General features: G+C 43.6%; 1 protein-coding gene across 1 annotated transcript in view; it reads left to right on the top strand.

Moving 5' to 3' along the window:
• The window catches only part of GRK4 (G protein-coupled receptor kinase 4), a 429,001-nt gene that overhangs the window by 311,844 nt on the left and 93,473 nt on the right, over positions 1–23,684 (top strand). The window contains exons 7-11 of the mRNA XM_086964159.1: positions 9,304–9,367; positions 17,711–17,851; positions 19,342–19,532; positions 22,231–22,268; positions 23,272–23,361. Of these exons, the coding sequence (XP_086820285.1) occupies positions 9,304–9,367; positions 17,711–17,851; positions 19,342–19,532; positions 22,231–22,268; positions 23,272–23,361 (524 nt within the window). The remainder of the gene's footprint in view (positions 1–9,303; positions 9,368–17,710; positions 17,852–19,341; positions 19,533–22,230; positions 22,269–23,271; positions 23,362–23,684) is intronic.

Here is a 23,684-nt window from a genome sequence, read left to right as displayed (position 1 = left end):
ATTTTTGTATGGAGCTCTACATTGCCTAGGCCATGTCACTGCAATCTCTGGAGTGTCAAATGTAAGGAAATTTCTTAGAGTAATGTGCAGTGCATCGTGATCACCAGGATTTCTGCGTTCAATAGTAAAGTCAACTAGAGTGCTCTAATACCTAACATCCAACAATACATTATCAATCCTACTAGTGAACCGTCTATTTTCATAGGTGCAAACTCTTCCCTTATCTGAGAGTGAGCAACCATTACAAGCTCTCAAGCCATGTAAAAGAGGCAAGGAGGTCAGTTATATAGCCCCTACAGAGCACTGTTGGAGCGATTTCATAGCCGGACCAGGGATATCCCTCGCTCCATCCTCTTCCTCTGTATCTGAATATAAGCAAGCGATGCTACTGCACGGACCATATGGAACCAAGGTTTTTCACTTTCCCTGAATACACATTCTGATAAGTATTGAATATGTGCCGTCTAATAGTATTGCAACATATTATCACATGGAAGATCTCCATAAGAATGTATAAAATTCTTATTTAATATGTTTTTATTTACCCCACCACCCTCAAATTAATGCCCGATGCTTACTCTGAAAAAGTGTAATATCAGCTGAGAGGAAAGAGTGGGAAGTGATTGAAATAAATAAAGTATTCTAGGTAGTATATTCATTTTAATAATGTTTGTATGTCCCTGGCATGTTGTATATAGTAGGCACCACCTTCTAAAGCCTTCAAGTATGTTTTTGCAACATTCAAGCCAATTGGCTTTCAGCCAACCCTCTTGGTGACCAGTAATATTAAGGCTGAGAAATCTGATAGTATGTGTTGCCCACCGAAAGGGGGACACGCATTTTAAATACAATATCTTTTGGAGGGTAACGGTTAGGTTAAGGATTTGGGATTTTCCTATTTTTATTGTGAAGCCTGAGCAGGTGGGTAAGACGACTGATGTTTTCCGCACCTTGTCGGTGGTGTATAAAACCAATCTGATCCAGGTCTGTTAGGTTGTTGTACCAGAATTTTTGTATAAACCTGTGTTTCTGTGTTTAGAAGCACTGTTCAGTGGTAGGATGCACACTCTATTTGACCCCCTACTCCAGTTTTGGGATAAGTGTTATCTCAGCTTCACACATCGTGGGGGTGAGACTTGTATCAAAAGTAAAGGAGTTGAACAGTGTGTAGAAGTGTTCTTGCAAAAAGGAATGAAAAATTCTGTAGCGATTCAGTGGGAAGCCACCCGATCTCTGCATTTCCAGCAGTGGCATACACGTACGGACCCGTAGTATCTCAGAGGGGTCAATAGGTGTTTCGAGTAAACCCCTATGGTCTGGCGGTATAGGTGGCAACTCGTATTCTCGGAGATGTGCATGGATTATCAGTCTTTATCTGGACAGCGGACGATAGGGTTTGATAGAATGTATGAAAGGCTCCTCGTTTTTCCTTTTCCCCTATTGCCGATATGTCTTTTCCAATTTTGGATTTGTGTAATGTGGGTATCATAAATTTTGCAACAAAGCCTAAGACGTCTTCGATTTCATACTGTACAAGTCATCAACAGTTGATTTCAATATAACTAGTTCTCTTACTTTTGAATGTATTAATTTAGCAACCCTGCTTCAGAAGCTTACATTCATATTTGACTAGCAGCCCGTCCTGACCTTGTCCGGGTGCAACAGGCTTCCCCGACCCCCGCCCGCCCCGACATTGTGCAGCAGCCCGGGCCCCCTCCCGGCCTGTCCCCCGCCTGCCCCGACCCCCGCCTGCCCCGACATGGGTCCCCTTATCTGAGCCGCCGCTCCTCCCGCCTGTCCGCTGCTCCTCACGTCACCGCTCCTCCCCTGCGCCATGTCCGCCACTCCTCGTCGCGCTCCTGGACGCCGCTCCTCCCAGCGCTCCTGCCGTGAGCACGCACGTCGCAGCCGGCGCTATTTCAGAGGGACTACTTTTTTTTTTTACTTTACATTTTTTAAATAACGTTTAAAAATTTTTTTATATAGCCTATAACCATCTACACACCCTGACGATTCCAACGGTGTATCAGGTGTGTGGATTGTTGCTGTGGTTCCCGAGTTTACCCGCCTCAAATGCTGAAAGTTCTTCCTTTATTATAGTAGTATAGATAAACAAGTCGTACAAAGCAACAATATGAGGTTTAGTCTTATCCAAACAAGACTTCCATAATTCCATACATAGGCTTCCAATTAAAATATTGTCTCTTTAAAAAAATGTATGTAGTCGTAACTTTATAACTGAGAATCAACTTCAATTTAATAGGAAGTGGCAGACAGGAAAAATAAAACATACACACATTTCTGAATATCAGTTTGTAAACAGCACAAGATGGATCATATCAGCTAATGTATCAGCTTGTTCTCTCTGGTTATGAAGAGCTTCCAGGTTCGGACAGCAGAAAATTACCCCAATCTTTTAGACTAGGGTGTCCGCCAGCCAAGCAATTACAACTTCGATATTTGTGTTGCAAATATCCCTAGCAATACAATAATTTATCACAAACATAAGCTTGTAAAAATTAGATATCAAATATACGTTTTTCATTTTCAAAAAGTACTCAGTTCTCCTAAACAGATGTTTGTCATGTTCTTTAAGTACTCACGTGTACTGCTGCCACACATGAACTAGATCTGCCATGCATGTCTATGCATGCTTTTTCCGTTGTTCGGTTGTTCCCCTTTTCCTTTTCTCTCGATACCTGTGTTGTGTTGTTTTATTTTTTTTCTGCTGTTATGAGCCGCCAATTAAAGCACCGGGACACTCCAGTAGTAGCCGTGCGCTACAGAAATCTTAAATAACATAACATAACATAACATTTCATTCTAGTGATGTCCATCATATGCCAGAAATCTCCACCATTAGGCCAGCACCAACATGATACCAGAGTTGAGCATCATCAAGCTATTTATGCCCACAGGAGTCCAAGAAATGCTATTGATTGCTTTATCCCAGAGGAGGGCGTATCGTGACGCAGAATATTACAAGATATACCCCCATAATGCCTGGGAGAGAATTGTATCAGAGGTGGACACCATCATGTCTTGGATAACCAAAATATGTGAAGAATTACAACCTTTTATACCAGGGCCAACAATATACCAGGTGCATGCGCCATCATGACATGGATGCTCAGAACATGCCAGAAAACACCACCATTCTACCAAGGCCAACATTTTACCAAGGGAACACTATCATGCCAAACATCACCTCACTATATCCCCATAACATGAGGGGTAGCATTATACCAAGGGTGGGCATCATCATTCCACGGATGCCCACAATAGGCCAAGCATTACCATTATCCCAAGATCAACATCATATCACGGGTGGGCACATTACATTCAAACACTTTTTTTATGGTCGAGTCTGGAAGAGTATGCACTAGAGCATGCGTCTCGCTTGCAAGACACTGTTAACAAAAATGGCTTGGAGCCCACCCATTGCTTACCATTTGTTCGTTTGCATGGCATTCTTTTTTACAGCCTCGTAATTCGTCAAGGCAGGTCTAATATCATTTCCGTTCCACTCTGCGGAGCAGGAGCCAAGCACTGATTGATTTAACTTAATTAGTGCCCGTCCACTGCTCCTAACGTGATTGAGGTACTATTTTGTTCTTTTTAACTTTTAGTGCCCTATAAACAGAAGGCGGGGGACTGGCAAAAACATGCCCAGCAGAGCAAACAACATTGCAAAGACTTATTTTCTACAGTTAACTTTTTTTTATTTTGCCAACTCTTTTCTCACTTGCACTTGTGTTTTCTTTTGTTTTTGCTCGTCACGCTATACTTAAAAGATGAGGATTCTTTTATTGCAAAGGAACATTATTCCTTTCTTATCTGTAATTTCTGAAATATTGTTTTAACACATAAGGGTGCAGTACACTCCAGTTCACCCCATTTCACCCCACACCAGTCCGCCCCACTCCAATCCAATCCACCCCACTCCAATTCAATCCACCCCACTCCAATCCAAACCACCCCACTCCAACCCAAACCACCCACCCCAAACCATTCTACCACACTTCAATTCTCCCATCCAGCCCTCTCCAATCTGCCCCACTCCAATCCAAAACAATCTGCACGTCTCCAATCCAAAACAATCTGCCCCACTTTAAAATTCAGCACTCTAATCTGCCCCACTCCAATCCAAAACAATCTGCTCCACTTCAATTAAAAACAATCTGCCCCACTCCAATCCAAAACAATCGGCCCGCACCAATCTAAAACATTGTGCCTCACTCCAATCGGTCCCACTATAATCCAAAACAATTTTCCTCACTCCAATCTAATCTGCCAGACTCCAATCCAAAACAATATGCCCCACTCCAATCCAAACCAATCTGCCCTATTTTATCCAAAACAATCTACCCCACTCCAGTCTAAAACAATCTTCCCCAATCCAATCCAAACCGATCTTCCCCACTCCGATCTTCCACACTCCGATCTTCCACACTCCGATCTTCCCCACTCCGATCTTCCCCACTCCGATCTTCCCCACTCCGATCTGCCCACTCCAATCTGCCCGCTCCAATCTGCCCCACTCCAATCTGCCCCACTCCAATATGCCCCACTCCAATATGCCCCACTCCAATATGCCCCACTCCTATGCAAAACAATGTGCCCCACTCTAATCCAAGACAGTCTGCCCACTCCAGTGTGCTCCACTCCAATCCAAAACAATCTGCCCTACTCCAAACCACCTCACCCTACTCCATCCCAATTCACCCCACTCCAATCCACCACAGTCCACCCCACTCCACTTCAATCCACCCCACACCAAACCAATCCTGCCCAATCTAATCCACTCCAATCCACCTCTTCCTAATCCAATCCACCCCACTCCCTCCTAATCCACCTCACGCCACTCTGATCCACCACAATCCACCACACTTCAATCTGCCCCACTCCGAGTCCAAAACCCACCTGCTCCAAACAAATCTGCCTTGCGCCAAACAAATCTGCCCTACTCCAATCTGCCATCTTCAATCCAAAACAATTTGCCCCACTCCAATCCAAATCAATCTGCTACACTCCAATCCAAAATAATCCAGCCCACTCCAATCCAACCCACTTCAATCCAATCCATCTCACTACAATCCAAGCCACCTCACCCCAATTCAATTCACCCTATACCAATCCACCCCACACACATCCAATCCACCCCAAGCCAGCCAAATCCAGTCTACCTCACTCCAATCTACCCCACACCAATACAATCCACTGCATCCCAATACAATCCACCCTATCCCAATACAATCCACCCCATCCCAATCCAGTTCACCCACCCCAATACAATCCACCTCACTCAATCCAATCCACATCACTCCATTCTAATCCACCCCATGGCAATCCAATATACTTCACTCCACTCCAATCCACCCCACTCCATTCCACCCACTCCAATCCACCCCAATCTTCTCCAATCTATCCACTATCTCAATCCACTCGATCCCACTCCACTCTGTTCCACTCCACTCTGCCCCTCTCCTATATACGCCACTCTGATCAATGCCACTCCACTCTACACCACTCCACACTACGACACTCTCTGCCAATGAACTCAACTCCCCTGTACTCAACTCTACGACACCCTACTCTAACAAATCCAGTCTAAGACACTCTACTCCGCCCATTCCACTCTAGGACACTCCACGCCACTAACTTTTAGTCATGCTGAACAGCAGCCACAATGATGTACAATCTGGAAAAAACACCTTGTCAAAGCCAATAGCTGTGCCAATGCTTATTTATTGACAGTGATGTTTCCTGCTCTGGTCCTGATAATGCTCCACTGCTGTAGTCCCACTACAAGGCAGGCATGATAAACAGCTTAGGGCCTGTGATACAGCCACTCATCATTTGACCCTGTCCCTGGCACCCTGTCCTCACCTCCACACATCCTAGTAACATGGACTCCTTGATGCACGCATCCACATTCTCACATTGTTTATTTATTTATTTAAAAGGTTTTATATAGCGCCGCTGGACCCAAGAGTATCAGAGCGCTTTACGAAGAAGGGCAGCATATCAGTATAAGAATAACAATGTGCAGCTTGGAGCTGTGCGGAGCTCATTCTGAAATCTTTCTTATAAAAATCAGATAAGGAGAGGCCAGACCTATCAGGACGAAGCCAATGCTTTATTGGGGAATAACACTTAACAGTCGTTAAAATGATGGCTGAAACAGTGGACCTAGCGGACCTACTTGGGGTAAAGATTTTCCTGAACAACTCATGCCTCGCGGTCCTCACAGTTTATCGTCCGCCTAACTCCACCCCATTATTTAATGATCTGTTTGCCCCTATTATGTCGGATATCTGTACAAGATATCAAAAAGTTGTGGTAACTGGGGATTTTAATATGCATTGGGATAATTCTCATAAAGATCTGTCAGCTCGTCAACTGGAGAAGACTATGTCTTCATTGGGTATTAAACAACTCGTAGAAGCACCTACACACACCAAGGGTCATACCCTTGACCTTATATGGACCTCAGATTCAAATGTGGTCCTTATGGATGTTCTACCCTGTACGTGGTCGGATCATCATTTGGTGAATTGTGTTATTCATATTGATGGTCTTTCAGGCCACCCACCTTTTAGAGTTAGGAAAGTTCGCCAATGGAAAAAAGTTGATCTAAAAACCTTGACAGATACCTTTCCGAAATATGTCCGACCATTGGTCGCTGGAGGTGACCTGGACCAGAGTTACACAGATCTAACATGGAACCTGAGACAAGATAGCACCTGAAAGGACACAGAAAATAAAAGGGCCAGGTAAAGGAGCCCCATGGTTTACCCCGCTTCTGAGAGAGCATAAAAGGAAGCTTCGTTGTCTGGAGAGAAACTGGAGGAAAACTAAAGATGGCATAGATCGGGAACAGTATAAAGCTTCTCTTCAATCATACAAAAAGCTTATCCTGCTAGCAAAAGCAGAATATTATGAGTCCCGTATAAATAAGGCTGAGAACATTCAGAAAGAAACCTTCAAAATTTTATCAGAGTTGAGTAAGAAACCAGAAAATTCTGAAATAACAATAAGTCGTAACACTTTCCAACGTTACTTCTTGGAGAAAGTGGATACTATTCTCTCTGATATTAAAAATAACACCTTGAGGGGTCTCGTCTTACCGTCGGACCCCCAGAGCCCTTCGGAATTCACCAACTCGAAGTTCCCAGAGATAGATGCCTTAAGCCTTGAACAGCTGATGGGTAGAACCAAGTCAGGTTCTCCAGCGGATCTGTGTCCCCCTAGTGTTTTTCGCTTGGCACGCCCTATTTTGGAGGAGCATATCATCTCTCTCCATAACAGCTCATTGGAGACCGGCCATATACCAGCAGAATTCAAGGAGGCCCAAGTCAAGCTCCTGATAAAAAAGCCAGGTGCTGACCCTGCTGTCCTAAAAAACTATAGGCCGATCTCCCAACTGCCTTTTCTGTCTAAGATCTTGGAGCAGCATGTCCTGAAGTCCCTGTCCTTATACCAGGAGTCTCATCATCTACTCCATGAACGGCAGGCAGGGTTTCGGGCACATCACAGCACCGAGTTGGTGATGCTCTCGGTGTTGGATGAATTAAGAGGTATGGCTGACAGTAAGAAACCGAGCGCTCTGATACGTTTAGATCTTTCAGCGGCGTTTGATACTGTTTGATACTGTCAGCCATACCCTGCTCCTGGACAGATTGGCTGCTTTTGGGGTTAGGGACGTGGCCTACAAGTTGCTTCAATCGTTTCTATCGGGGAGGACGCAGAGGATCCAATTGGGGGACTGTACATCTGATGTGGGTACTTTGGAGTGCGGGATCCCGCAGGGCTCCACACTATCCCCATTACGGTTTAATCTTTACCTGCAACCATTGATTGATTCTTTGGTTAACATGGGCTGCAAAGTATTTAACTACGCCGACGATACCCAGCTGTTACTTAGCATTGACAATACAGTTGCGGCGCAGACCCATGCTCAGAATATCCTTAGACACACGGTCGGGTGGATGACTAAATCTGTTGAAAATAAATCCGGATAAAACGGAGGTTCTGGTAGTTTCAACTACTAATTCACCTTGGAGTGACCTATATTGGCCACAGGAGTTAGGTCCTACCCTGAAATCATGTGCAAATGTGAAAAGCCTGGGCATTAAGCTTGACCACGAACTGTCAATGGGTAGTCAGATTTCCTCTGTCGTAGGGAGCTGTACCAACTTAATTAGACAGCTGCGCAAGCTAGTTGCTATTCTTTCTTCGTCCATGCTCCGTTCGGTCGTTGTTGCAACCATTATCTCAAGACTGGACTATGGGAACGCCCTCTATTTAGGTCTTTCCAAAACCCTGACCAATAGATTGCAGGTCGTTATGAACGACGCAGCGTGATTAATCTTTAGGCTCCCTAGAAGGACCCATGCTTCCCCTCTATTGCACAGCCTACATTGGCTCCCTATAAAAGAGAGGGTAGAGTTTAAAAGTCTATATACGGCTCATAAGGCAATTTATGGGCAAGCACCTGCTTATATCAAAGATCGCCTGAAGGTGTATAACCCCAAGCGAACACTTAGGTCCTCCGATACTCAGTTACTGGCCTGTCCCTGTTACAAGCTGGTAACCATGGGAGGGAGATCCTTCTCAGTCCAGGTCCCTCAGTTATGGAAAAAGCTACCAGAAGCCCTACGTAGAGAAGCAAATCTCTTGCGTTTTAGGAAGTCGCTGAAAACATTGTTGTTTAGGAAAGCTTTGGGTGCGATGTAAAATCTTACCTTTGTAGTGGCCTGTATCTCGCATTAAGTTGTTGCTGGAGTTTCCATCTGTCTGAGCCCCTAAAGACCTGCCGGTGATTTGGCGCTATATAAACTCAAGGTAACAATAACAATAACAACAATTCTTTTTGTTCCTCTGCTAGTTTAAATGTACAAAAAATTGACCACTGAGAAATTTAAATGAAGGTAAGAGTCTTTTTATTTCGAAGCGCTACAGCTTTGCCGTCCATGCTGGAAGATGGAAGAAACTCTAGTTGTAAGATAATCAGTCCTAGAATAGGAAGGGTGGGAATGTTCCCAAAGTATAGTTTATATCAAAAGACTGGTATTTCAGAACTGTAAATAAATGTCCTTTAAATCAGTGCTGTAATGCTTATGAAGAGTTGCCTCTTTTGAGATGTCAGTATATACTTTGGTGCAAATCCGAACACTCCATTTGTCAGTAGATTCACTTTGGTTGTCACAGGGTGGCTTGCATATTTTTTATATTTTGCATATTGTTTCCTGTGATTCCATTATATAATGTAATGAATGTTATCTCTATTTAATCCCCTAGGCAGCCTGTTACCAAGAACACATTTCGGCATTACAGAGTACTAGGAAAAGGCGGATTTGGAGAGGTGAGCACTGTTCAAAATCATTTGTGTTTTATCAGGGTCCCTCCTCTGAGTTATGAGGTAATACCGCATCACTGTTCCCAAACATGGAGGTACCAATGCCACATGTCAGTACTGCCAGCAGGCCCGGTCTGGGGAATCAAGAGCAGCCTCTCCCACCTCCCCTTTCTCCTCTCTTTCCATGCATCCATTCTCTCTCTTCTCTCTGGCTCCTTCTCTGGTCGCTTTCTCTCTGACTCACCTCCCCTCCTTCTCTTTCTCTCTCTCTCTTGAAACACTCCTGTGCTTGCTGCAGTTCACCCCGGCGAGCTTGGGAAAGAGACAGAGGCATCCGAAGCTGTCCTGGGCTCTCACTATCGGCTTACAAGGTTTGCAGTCCCACCGGGAAATGCCCGGTGGAATCAAAGGCCTGTCCTGCCCTGACTTCCTGCTGTCAGGAACACACCCCACATTAGATGCAAACCACCGAGAAAGGGTAAATTAAATGCCCGACCCGAGGCATCCCCACGTCCTGCATATTTCCCAACATTTGCGGCATGTTTTCACCCGTGCAATTTGCCTGCTTTGTTCAGTTTAAAAAGTTGGGAAACTTGTAATTCCGGATATCACGTGCAACAGGAATTATGGGCCTCCTGAAATGCTTACATTCCAGTTCCATCTCTTCCTACAAAATTCCCTCGCACATCTGACATCTGCTGACAACTGTATTTAGAAGTTTATGTTCATGGTACAGAGGCAAAGACATTGCAGGAGGCGTAATATACGGCACACTGGTTATGTACAGTGAGTGACTGAGGTTCCAGCAGTGTAGCAAGTACCTTCTCAGATGTCAGTCACCCTTTCATTGTGTCACATGAGCTGGGGGCGGGGGGATCCTTAATATACCCCTGGACGACGAATGTTATGTTATGTTATGTTATGTTATTTATATTTTTATAGCGCACAGCTGCCCCAGCAAAGGGGCGTCCTGGCGCTTAGACAGGCACTATAACATAACACACAGTAAAAGAAAAGGGACGGCTACTCAGAGGCGGGAAACAGGAAAGTTTTAATCGCCCGCCTAAAGGTGAACAAGTCATTGAGAGCTTGGATGTGCACCGGGAGCGAGTTCCACAACCCTGCTGCAAGCACCCGGAAAGAACGGCCACCCATTCTACTCAATTTAAAACGGGGGCAGACTGCCAGATGAAGAGCCTCTGATCTCAATGATCTCAGAGGGATGTAAGGAGTGAGTAAATTGGCAAGTGCCGGCGGCGAGGAAAGTTTCAGAATTTTAAAGGCCAGACACAGCGCTTTAAACTTGATCCGCTGTCTGACCGGAAGCCAGTGTAGGGCAGAGATGGTACCTGACACAGAGCAATGTCTGGGGAGGCCCACAATGGCCCGCGCCGCGGCATTTTGCACCCTTTGGAGACTGGAGGCCTCCGCCTGGTTCACCCCTAACATCAGCGAACTTCCGTAGTCCAGCCGGGATAAAATCGATGCCTGGACCACAAGCTGCCGGGTGGGGGATCAAAGTACTTTAAAACCGGCCTTATGCCCCGCAGGATGCCATAGCACGTGGCAGCCACCTTCTTAGTGTGGTCCGTGAAAGTGAGCGCGGGGTCCAGCCAAATGCCTAGGTTTTTCACTCCGGAGACTGGGATCGGAGTAACGCCCAGCTCTGGTGGCCACCACTGGTTTCCCCATAGCTCAGCGTGTTTCCCCAACACCAACACCTCAGTTTTGGTGGCATTCAACTGTAGGCAATTGGTGCGAAGCCAGCTTGCTACTGCCACAAGTCCAGCACGGAATCTGGGAGCCTCCACCTCAGGGTCTCCACTAAGTGTCACCGCCAGCTGCGTGTCGTCAGCATATGAGGTCATCGTCAAACCCCACTGTTTGACGACTGCAGCTAGCGGTTTCACATAGAGGTTGAACATTGTGGGGCTCAACGAGGAGCCCTGTGGGACTCCCAGATCCAAGGGATGGATGGTGGATTGGCCTGGTGGTATTGCCACTTTAAAGGTTCGATCTGAATCAACGTAGGTGTATCTACACTTCCGTAAAATGCCGGCATCTTTTTTTTTGGAGCGGGGGAGTCATCATTATCATGAAGTTTATTCTATATAATTAGTACATACAAAATATTATGAATGCCGCCATCTTTGATAAGACTTCTTAAGAATGGAGCGCCAGAGATTTTCATGCTTCTTCATTTTATCTCTGACTAGCAGCGCCAGATTTTGACTGGCAAATGTATTCCTCAAATTTGTTGATTGAAAAGGATTCTATTGCCACTTTGTTCTTCTTTCTGGCTTGCAGTCTTACCTCAGGATTGTGAGCTTTTGCTTGTGAAACTGGCCACCGGCCCTTGAAATTCAGCACACATTTCAAAATGTGCAAGTTATGGCAGCAGTCCCAACCTAGCCTGCGAATTTCAGTGTTTTTGGTTTTTATTTGTAACTCAAACTCCACTTTAACTGCAGATTTTTCAGAGCAAGAGAGAGAGTGTGTGTTGTGGTTGTGTGTGTAAGTGACACATAGACTAACTACTTGGTCAGAATGAATATGGGTATAGGGCCAGTACGCATTAGTGCAGAAAAAAATAACAGTGTCAACTTTAAACATAACTGCAGGCAACACAGCACAACCTCACATTAATACAACAACAAAAAACAGCACCACACAAATTTTAAACTGCAAAAATACCGCAACAGCACAGCTATATAGTAAAATAACAGATAACAGAATCACAACAACATTATACAAAACATAACAGTACAAAACCGCAATAACATCACAACCCTATAACACAGCCGAACACCAACCGAACAACAACACAATGGCACTAAATCCAAACATCCCAACATTATAGTGTAACATGACAAATATTCTTATATTGTGTTGAACTCCACGCATATAGATGGCCACACTTTAGATGGCCTATCCCCTAACTCTCAAGCGATCTCCTTAAAGAGTACTCCCCCTTTGGTCTGGATTGACCATCATGCGGTTATATTCAACATCCAAATTGATAGGAAAACTACCTCTAGCATCCAATCAAACACGCCTGTAATAAGAGCCTGGAAAAGCATAGCCCCCAGCTCCTTAAAGCACATCTATCTTCAACTTAACCAGGTGCCTCTCCAGACCCCAACCTAGCCTCAGCTAATTTCTCTAACTGGCTCCATAATGCATTTAACCTGCTGGTGCCAAACAAAATCTTTTCAAAAAAGTGTTGCTCCCCATTGGCTCCTTGGTTCTCTGAATCTCTCAGAGCTCAGAAGAAATTGTGCAGAAATTTAGAAAGACAATGGCGAAAAACCTACAATAGTCATGAAAAACTCCTTTATAAAGAAGCACTTACATAATATAACCTGCTGATTGCGCAGGAAAAAAAGTCAATATTACATTGCACAGATTGAATCCGGGCAAGACTCTAATAAACAGCTCTATCAAGTAGTCGCTAAACTATCAGGACAAACATCCACCTGTACTCTAGCCCCTTCACAGGCATTATGTGACTCCTTAGCTAACTACTTCTTCGAAAAAGTTAATTTCATGTACACAAATTTTTTGTCCCAGACTAAAATTGAGGATCAGCCCTCAATTCCTGGCAACACTGAATACTCTCTATCACAATTCGATAACACCACAACTGACCAGATTGCTAATCTAATCTCCACCATTAAATCGGGCTCCGCCACAGACCCTTGTCCTCCAGCCGTGCTTAAACCAGTTGCTGTTCTGATTGCACCAACTCCATCTAAGATCTGTAATGCAATGTTTACATCAGGCATATACCCTACAACCTGGAAGAAAACCATCATTAAGCCACTGCTGAAAAAATCAAATCTGGATCCGACCGACACAAAGAGCTACAGACCAGTAGCTAATTTGCCTTTCCCGGCCAAAATCTTTGAAAAAGTGATGAACATTCAACTATCCAAGTATATTGAAGACCATCAATTACTAGATGATACTCAATTTGGCTTCCGTAAGGGCCATGGAACGGAAATGGCGCTCATCAAAGCATCTGAGGATATCAGAATCATCTTAGATCCAGGTAGGACGGCTGTTCTTATATTGCTGGATCTCTCAGCAGCCTTTTGACGCGGTCGATCATACCATCCTGATCGACCTTGTCACAAAAATGGCCATCCAACACAAAGCTAGAGCCCTGCTGTCTTCTTTTCTCACTAACCGTACACAGTCGGTAAACTTTGGCACTTTCAGCTCTGCCCAATTGGCCCTCCCGTGAGGTGTTCCGCAAGGTTCATCTTTAAGCCTGTCACTTTTTAACATCTATGTGTCGGGCTTAGCCAGAGTCATCCAAACACACGGGATGGGCCTTACATCATATGCCGACGATACGCAACTAGTGCTTACGGTACATAATGATGGTGAAAAAGTAGCAGCTAATTTTCAAAAGGTTATGTTGGCCATCAGCAGCTGGATGACCAGCAATTGCCTTAAATTGAACTCTGAGAAAACAGAGGTGATGACATTTGACAAATTGTCACCCATCTGGTCCTCCGCCTGGTGGCCTCCCTCATTGGGTTCCCCTCCGCACCCAGTGACCAAGTGTGGACTTGGGTGACTGGCGGACCGGAATAACAGGCGGGGAGGCCGGATATAGTGAGCTATTTCAGAGGTTTATTCAACTGTGATGCACAAAGTCAGAATGAAGGTAGGGTTGTAGGGTGGGCTTCTGGGGTTGTAGAGGGCGGGTTGGCTTGGCGGATGATCAGACTCGGTGAGGTCGCTGTGGATCAGGTCTGCTCCTCCGGTGTTCGTGCTCGTCTCCACGGTAGGGTACTGGGACTCCTCGGAGGCTTGGAAAAGGAGAGAAGCGTAAGGGCTTTAGTCCGAGCAATTAGAACTTCGGAACACTTCCACCTACACTAGGGAGTGAGGGGGTACGAAAACTGCCTGTGAGGAAGGGACGGCAAGGGAAGGTGGAAAAGGTAAGTAAGAGAGGGGAGGGAAGAGGGGTGCCAGGTGCTAGGGACGGTGCTCGGTCTCTTTACAGTGCGTGACAAAAGGGTAATTGTACAGTGCCTTGGTGCTCGTGTACACTACGCTATATACAACGCTATATACAACTATTTACAGGAAGGGGCAATGAGAAAGGGTGACGTGTACTCACGTGCCCCGCCGCAACTCTCGTCCGAGTTTCGCCGCTCTCCAGCCTCCTCCTGAGGACGCCACCAGCCCTCCGTCCAGACGTCCTCCTCCTCGTCCTCACTTCGGTCTTGCCGCTCTGCTCCGCTCACTGTCGGGGGTTCTCCGCTGTCTGCTGTCTCCTGCCACGAGTCGGTTGCTCGGAACGCCTCTCCTTCTTTCCCGAGGGTTTTTCTACCTTCCGGGTTGTTGTCTGTTCCACCACTTCCGGGGTTAGAGGCGGCTGTTTCCGGGTCGTCAGGGGTTGTCCCGCTTCCACTTCCGGGATCGCTGGAGAGTGCTTCCGGTCCTCCAGGCTCGGTTGACGGTTCCTGCAGGGGGAGAGAAAGAGAAGGGGTCCTGGGTGACCGGGACGTTAAGTGACCGGGCGCGGGGGACAGGACCCCCGTGCTCGGACATCGCTGCAAGGAGGTATGTGCCGCTTCCGCTCCACACCAAGGTTAGGAATCTGGGTGTCATATATGATGACAGGCTGACATTCGTGCCTCATTCCAACTCTGTGGTTGCAACTTCATTCCACAGGTTACGAATGATAAAAAAGATCCTACCATTTCTCCCCTTGAATGCGGGAAAAACACTGGTAAGCACTCTGGTCATGTCCACCATTGACTACTGTAATGGACTTCTTATGAATGCCCAAATCAAGGTCATCCATATACTTAAATCAGTTCAGAACGCAGCAGCCAGAATGCTATCAGGAAATCCTAAATACAAGCCTATCTCTCATGTCATTAGGCAGTACCATTGGCTCCCAGTGAGAAACCGCATAACGTTCAAGGCCCTATGTATTGCTTATAAAGCCTTCTGCAATTCTGGACCTTTGTTCCTAAACAAGGAGCTGGCGGCCTATACCCCGAATCGAGCCCTGCGCTCATCCACCGCGCATCTGCTCAAGGTTCCACGCACTAAAACTGCTTCATCGTTCCCACAGCAAAACTATGGAACTCTTTACCAACGGAGGTCAGATACAGCCAGTCTTTACTAGCTTTAAGGAAAATGACAAAAACATGGCTGTTTATTCAATAATTCCCTCTGCTATCTGGTATAAACCTGCTGTCCTCAGCGCCGAGACACCCACGGGTATTTGAGCGCTTTACAAATCTCATAAAATAAATAAATAAATAAATAAATTGCCTATTTGGGGTTCAGCTGACATTTTCAAACCACTCTACCTTAAAACTTTATAGTGTCTCTAGAAGCCCTCGAAGTCAATATAGGCCCATGTTATATGGTTACTCCATATGTGTTCTTTTTATACATATTATTTAGATGTTCACAGTTAGCATGCACATGGAAAAAGGCAAATTTATCACGTCTTTGTTTTTTCCTGTAGATTTTGTCTAAGTTCAAGGGAAATGTGTTTCTTGCCGGCACACAAGTTGGCCTGGATTTGACTTTTAAAGAATGCTAAATTTCTTAATTTGAGGAAAGCTGTTTGGGCGCGTGAAGCGGAGCGTTTCCCACTTCGCCGCACGTGCCGTGTTAAACGTGACAAGAACAAGCCTGCTTTTATTGCCTGTGATGATTTACTCACCTGCACAGGTGTCAAGGGCTTGGAATACAAAACCTCGCCAATTTTTAGGAAACCTATGTCTGATGTAGTTGCTCAATAAATGCATTTATATTGGTGACTGCCACATGCCAGTCCACTGATTTACTAGAATTTTACGAACGCAAATTGCACTTCTAATGGTGAAACCCCTAATATCTTCCTGTTGGGCAGATTTTCCCCAAACTGCAAATTAAGTGTTAGTGAAGAGAAGCAAATAAGAGGAGGGTGTTTGACTGGTGTTTGTTGACACAACTCACACAATGTCATCATACCAAGAGGTTCACATCCTGTCAACATTTGTACATTTACACCAACAAAATTAATGAGGCATGTATGTTCAAAGGGTCCTAAAAAGGAAGGCACCACACTGAGCTTTCACCAAAGTAGAAAACATTATTTGAAGTGACCCCAAACTAAGCATGTTTCTGCCATTATAACATGAGCCAGACCAAAGTGAGGGAGTACAGACGTGCACCCGGAAAACTAATGACATGATACCTTTATTACATTAGTTATTTTGCATTTGTATACTCCAAAAGTTTTATATTCTAGTCTCTTAAATATACACCTTTGTGAAACTAGCACAAATGTCACTGTACATTTTGTGGTCCTGGCGATAAGCCTTCTGTGGCAGAATGGCATAAAGATTGTATTACATCATCTCTTATGCTGTAGACTTTGATTAAAACAAGGGCCTATTCAGAGTTGATTGGGAATCGGGTGTACATTGTCAATAAAGGCATGTGGATCACCCTTGTCAGACACCACTCTGAAATGGCTCTTGTAACATCAGCTCGGAGACCTAGATTTCTGTCATTCCTTACTGGGCTTGAATAATGTATACTGGGCTCTGTCAATCAGGATCTAAACATAAATGCGCACTGGCGTATTTTTAGTTAGGGCATATTGGCAATATCCATTCCCCACTGCCAGTGTTTTGTGAGGTACGCAGGGCTGCTTTTTTCAGCCTGATTATTGACATTTCCATTGTGGAAGAGGTGTAGACCAGAGAGTGGTACTCATCTGTAGCAAAGGTCTGCCTGCCTTGAGTTGCAAGGAGGCCTTTCTTATCAAAAAACACCCCTCCACCACCTTGGGTAGAGAGATTCTCTGCCAAGCAAACACCTGTGTCCTTCCATTCTGTACCCACTTTGTTTGCATACCATCTATCTTCTTGCATCTGCACGGCCAGACACACATCCTTCTGCCTGCCACAAAGTACTGGGTGGCAGCTTTTTCCTGGAACTGCTGGGTAATGGCTGACTCTCAACTGGCCGGGCCCAATACAGGGCTGAGGTTGATCTACGCCTCAGCAAACCTAGAACACTTTTGAAGAGATGCTCTAATAGACAATGTAGTATGGACCATATGGGGAGGAAGAAGGTGGGCAAGACTGAGGGAGAGAGAAATAGAGAGTGTTGAGTGCTGTGCCCTCAGTAAGATACAGTAATCGATACCTTTGGTTAAATGTTAGAATATAAGCTTTCTCAAGTAAAACCTAGTATTGTTTCAGATTTTGGAGTGAAAATATGAACATGACTTCTATCTGATGTTTGTGTATTAAGGAGTGAAAATATGTTCATGATTTAAATCTGACTTTATACTTCATTTGGTTTGTTTACTTGTAGGTATGTGCCTGCCAAGTCCGAGCAACTGGAAAAATGTATGCGTGTAAAAAACTGGAAAAGAAAAGGATAAAAAAGAGAAAAGGTGAAAGCATGGCATTAAATGAGAAAAGGATCTTGGAAAAGGTCATCAGTCCTTTTATAGTAAGTGTCTACTTTCACTCCATATATTCCATAAAAGAACACTTCAGCACCTAGCCCAACATAAAAACCTGCTTGATGAGAGACATAAAAAAGGTCAGCACACTTCAGAAGAGAGAACTTGGACGCCACTAGGCATACTAAATCCAGGCCAATTTGGATGATGATGTTCTTTGCTGAATGTCTCTAGTCATGGGTGATGCTTGATGCAACACCCGCGAGTGTACGTGGGACTAACAGTTTCCTGGAGGGGTCCCAGCTACTACCTTTCATGGATGTGTAGACATGCTTCTGGAGATTGTGAGGACCTAGCATTTAATCTTAACGTTTGAAGATAAATAGATCTAAAATTCTTGACTTAACAAATTACTTCAATATCATTGACCAGCAAAAACTGCATAAAATTGAGTTTTCCACACTCCTACATGGGTTATTTCACAAAGACATTTTAGAGTTTGTAAAGTAGTACTTTTGTTGTAATCTCACCTATTCATACATGTCTTTGTGAATTGAACCCAAATCATCTAAAGTGGAATAAAATGGGGATGTTCACATACAATTAGTACAAATTGAAAGGAGTGTGCCCACTTTTCACTTTTCCTTACAGTGAGATGGATGTTCCGGGGCCAACTCAGAAAGGCATGTAAGGATATTTCAAAGAGGATCCCATAGTACTATTTCCAGTACTCTTAAATGATTTTGTGAATCAGCACCATAGGCGTTAGCAAATGTCAAGGCCTATCCATTACCACTTACGAAAATATGTGGACAGCAATTAACTTGCAATATTTTTGATTAACTCTTTCATTAATATGTTTGTACCTTACCTGCTTGCCAAAAAGTGGTGGTTCATGACCGTCATCAAATGCAAGATTGTCCTGCCGTATTTTCAAACTTTTTCTGCACACGTCTCAGCACGCGTATATAAGGGTAGATTCTCAGGGACATCACAGGTGCCGTGGCAGGTGGGGGGCAAGGGTGTGAGGGATACACTTAGTTGCTGATTTTACTACAAGGACAGGTAACTAAAGCCAATTTTGTTGTTTGTATTATGGTCCAAGGTGCCCTGGTTGCATCACTGGAGATCCATAGGTGCCCCGGGCATTACTAGTGCCAGTTCGCCCACTCTGCTCTTCTGTTTCGCCTTTGAATCTTGTTCTTACTAAAACCCCATTTAGGTGCAGCTTAAGAAGAGGAGAACTCAGATCCTGTTTGTATGTCTATTGGCAGGGTTGCATACATGTCACTCGCTTGGAACTCATAAGGCCTTTCCACTACGAGAGGAGACTGCAGTTTGCTGACATTTGTTTTCTGTGCAAGATGGCTGCATGATAATTGAAATCCAGTTGAAACCCTGATGTCCTGCTTCGAATTTGCTGCCAGATAATTAATGATCTATTAATGAATGAACATTTGTGCATGTAGCACTGTGTGAATCCCTGTGAACCATGAAGTGTCTGGTTTTTTATTAAACCTGTCTTTCTTGTCTTTAGGTTAATTTAGCATACACATATGAGACAAAAGACGCCCTGTGTTTAGTATTGACCATTATGAATGGCGGTGATTTGAAGTTCCATATCTACAGCATGGGGAATCCCGGTTTGGACGAGCAGCGAGCTGTGTTCTATGCGGCTGAGATCTGTTGCGGCCTGGAGGATTTACAAAGGGAGAGGATTGTTTACAGGTGAGAGTTAATACATTGGCCTTAAAAACACACACAAAATTCCCTCCTCCCACTTAACACCCACAGGGTCAGTATTGTGGAAATACCTTAGAAGCTCCAAATATGTACGCTGCCCATATTACAAAAGAGTCCACATGTGCAGGTTCACATGTTCCTCCCACGTAAATGGGTGGTGGTGTTACCTCATGTGCACAAGGTGTGAACCCATGACAATGTTTCACTTTTGCGTGCTCCACAGGCCATGTTCAGGTTTGCGCCAGCACTAGGGAGAGCGGCATTTCACATTTGAAGTTGACTCGTTTCAATTGTCAATTGATTTTACTTGTGCAGGTGCTTTTGTGTTTGAACCACTCAATTTTCACCTCAGTATTTTAATATAGGTGAATGGCTTTGCTCTATTCCTCTGGGTAGGTAGAAAACGGTATTTTACCTGAAAAAGGTTACTCTAAATACAGCAAATGGTCGACTGAGAGCGCCCATCTAATTCTACACTGGCTTAAGGAAAGACGTAAAACTGTATCATGGTGATTATGTCCTGCAATGCCCGGTAATCGTCATTACTCTTTATTCAGTTCTTTCCCATCACAGTCATCACCCTTGACACAGAGAACTTGTCATTACCCCATGATAAGGAGACATCCTCATTTGAACTTCAAGAAACTAGTTCATCCTCTTTTTCCAGATAACTGAGTCCTTCCTCTTTGCTTGTCTCTAAGGGCCGTGAGTGACAAGAAAAATGGGTAAGGAGGTAAACGAGGATCCTCCGATTTTTGGTGCAAATGCAACATCTGTTGGAGAATCCATTGGTGGAATTTCTTCCCCATGGGTTAAGAATGGCAGCAGGGATTCCACTAGTGAATTCTTCTTTGGCATCTCTTTCTCAGGTCCCTTAATAACTAGGCCTATTCTTTAGGGACCCTCATTACAGGATCACACCTTCAGGGTATTTAAGTTTCATGCAGCTAATAAGACTCTACCAACAGAGATCCTGTTTATATTGTGTGACGAAATGTGGGTTGTCTTCTGTTTTTGTTTTCCACATTGTAGTATATATTGTACACTTACAATTGCCTTGTGTTTGTTTGCCACAACTGTAGTTTCAATTCAAAGGAGGCATTACTGAACTCTGTACATCAAAGGTGTGATAGTTTTGTGTTACTTGTATTGTTTGAAGGTCTGTTTGTATTTGGTGCAAAATTAACACTTTGTCATAGTGGAATGAGGGTTAGCATGCCCTACAGCCATTTCTCGTAAAAACTAATTACAGTGAAGATTTTTAACTTTTGGCTGAAAACATGATAATTAAGCTCATCCACTAGGAGTGCACAGTTAAGGGGATTTGAGCCTGTGGCTCTTAAAATGTATTGAAGACAACAATCAATTCGTTAACGATTATTGTCTTACAAAACTCTTCTGGGATTGGAGATTACTGCAGATAATGTGTACTGAAGGTGATGAATATAGAGCGAGCCATTTTGAAGAGCACATGTTGGCTCAGATTGTTAATTTTATTTGGGCAGCTGTTAGTTTGCACACAAACTCCCCAATGCCACCAACGTTAGTGCCTCCCTACAAAATCCCTCTGCTGCCTTCCAGTATTTTAGGATGTTGTTGCTTTGATTGAGTTTGCTCATCGAGTGAAATAGGCTCATTTCTCATTTTACTGTGGTCCTTATCAATCGAAAACAGGGAAGCATAGATGAGACCGACAAAGTGGCTGCATGTAGAGCTTTGAAGGCAAGGTTTGCCATTTCCATTGATGAGGCAACATTTCCAGGCACAGGGAAAGGAATGGGGTTTTGAATCTTGAGATTGAGTTCTTCCAGTGACTATACGACTGTAACTTCATGTTGATTATACGCATTTTCCCTCCCAGAGCATGCAATGTCATCAGTGATCTCATCAATGATGTTATTTAACATGTCATGAGTGATGTAATGTGTGAGGTCATAAGTAGTGCATGGGAGGGGGCGCAAGTTCTAGTTAACCCAGTAAGATATCGCTAGTAAATGTCAGTTTATTTTATTTTAAAAAGTTGATTTTTATATTATTACAAGGACTAACTATAACGCCACTTTATCTTTGTTTTTTCTGATTTTGAGTGAATTTCTAAGATTTTTTTTAACATAAAGAAATATATTTTTACCACACCTAAATGTAACATCACAATAGCCTTTGTTTATTTCAGTGACTATATGTATAGACATGGATACTTCCATATACTTACCTATTTTGTGTGTAGAGAGACATAAGAGAGAGCGGAGAGGCACAGAGACGACGCACTACCAATATGTATGCAAGACCATATGAGCACAGTGTTTTTGTGCTTCACTGAAGGATGAGTGAGGTAGTAATAGGTAACCAGTGCAGAAAGCAAGGCCACGTGGTGTGTAGGAGATGCTAGTATGGAGAGATATGCCAAATATGTTGAATACAAGCAACAGGCAGCCAACGAATGCACGAAATAATTCTGGTTCATGTATGAATAATTGTGTAATGCTAACCATGAAATGTGAACGAGTAATTAAACACACAGGGTTACCTTTCACAATTGCAGAAACATATTGTAGCTTTTTTAGGATTTCAGGCCCTCAATTCACAGTGTTGTACTTTTTGTTGCTAATTTATGCAAATAATGCTGTTTAGATAAATATATGTATATACAGTACCCTCTAACTATGATAATTGACCTTTGCAGAGACTTGAAGCCCGAGAATATTCTCCTGGATGACCGTGGTAAGTGCTAATATATTGTTTTCTAACAAGGTTAATTAATCGAAGTGACGTCTGGGTACAAGGAATAGTTTAGATGCATCAGACTTACATTTGCTTACCTCTGTTCCACTAGCTTTTTGTGTTGCATTTCAGGAGCAGACTGAATGTTTAATTTTTATTTTTTTGGATGGAAAACCCCATATTACTTATATTTCTGCCACATCCTGATCATATAAAAAGTTATTGAATGTTAGAAAAGGACACATGACTATAGTACACTTTCTCTGTAAATGATTATGCTGACCTGTTAATTTCCCAGAATGCTTTTTATTTTCATATTCCTCTTTTTTTGTATATGAAGCTTATTGGAAATGATGATATATATGTTAAACAGTAGCATTTAAGTATTTATGATGTGCACAAATAATAACAGATATGCTCATACATAAGTATTTCCTCAGCAATATTGTATTATCATTAATGGTAGTGTATATATATGACAAGGCTTACTTTTTTATTCCTAGTGTAAAATAAATGTGTGACAAATCATATATTGTTGCATTTAACTGGCTCATCAACTATGAGTTTCGAAATCTCTTCTCCGTCCACTTCTTTTTACTTGTGCTTTGTGGTGACGATGGAAAGAGCAAGTAATTCTTCTCTGACCCTGGGCAACAGAGTTATATTCAATTATAGTGAAGTCTGGGGTTAATACATGGTGCCATCTGCCTTGCAGTTTTAGAACAAATGAAACATTAAGAGTTTCAAAGAGGATAAAACCTTGCATAGTGCCTTCTGTCCTCAGTCAGGGTCCACAGGATTATGGTCTACAGTAATGTGATGAATAATCACACTATGCATCAGCAGTGTGATGCATAATCAACGTGATAATGCAGTAATTGAATACATAAAGCTGTGAGGGAGTACAATAGGGTGAAATGATGAGTGTTAGTTCTCTTGAGGGTCGAACTGTAAGCGGCATTGACTCTTGACTTCCTATCACCCTTGGTTTGAAAACTTTCAGGTCACATCAGGATTTCGGACCTCGGATTAGCTGTGCAGATCCCAGAAGGGGAAACAATCCGAGGCCGTGTTGGAACAGTCGGGTATATGGGTAAGTTATCGGTTTGTTGTTTGAATAATTCATAAAGAGCACGTATTGAACAATAATATGCATCTGAGTGCTGAACAAGTAAGCACTTCATTACTGTTTACATGAGGATAGGCATACACTGTTTCCTGTTGTGCGGGTAGTTAGTGCTCTTTGAAGAGATGGGTCTTCAAGGACTTTCTGTATTAAAGGGTGATAGGAGCTATTCAGATTCTAATGTGCACAACAAGGCAAACATCTTTTGGAACAATGGGATCCCATTCATTACAAGCCAGCCTAATTACCTAATGTTATTACAAAAATAATGCTTTTACTTAATCCTACAA

The sequence above is a fragment of the Lissotriton vulgaris genome, chromosome 3_2, assembly GCF_964263255.1.
Source record: "Lissotriton vulgaris chromosome 3_2, aLisVul1.2, whole genome shotgun sequence".
NCBI lineage: Eukaryota > Metazoa > Chordata > Amphibia > Caudata > Salamandridae > Lissotriton > Lissotriton vulgaris.
This window is presented reverse-complemented; position numbering and strand designations above follow the sequence as displayed.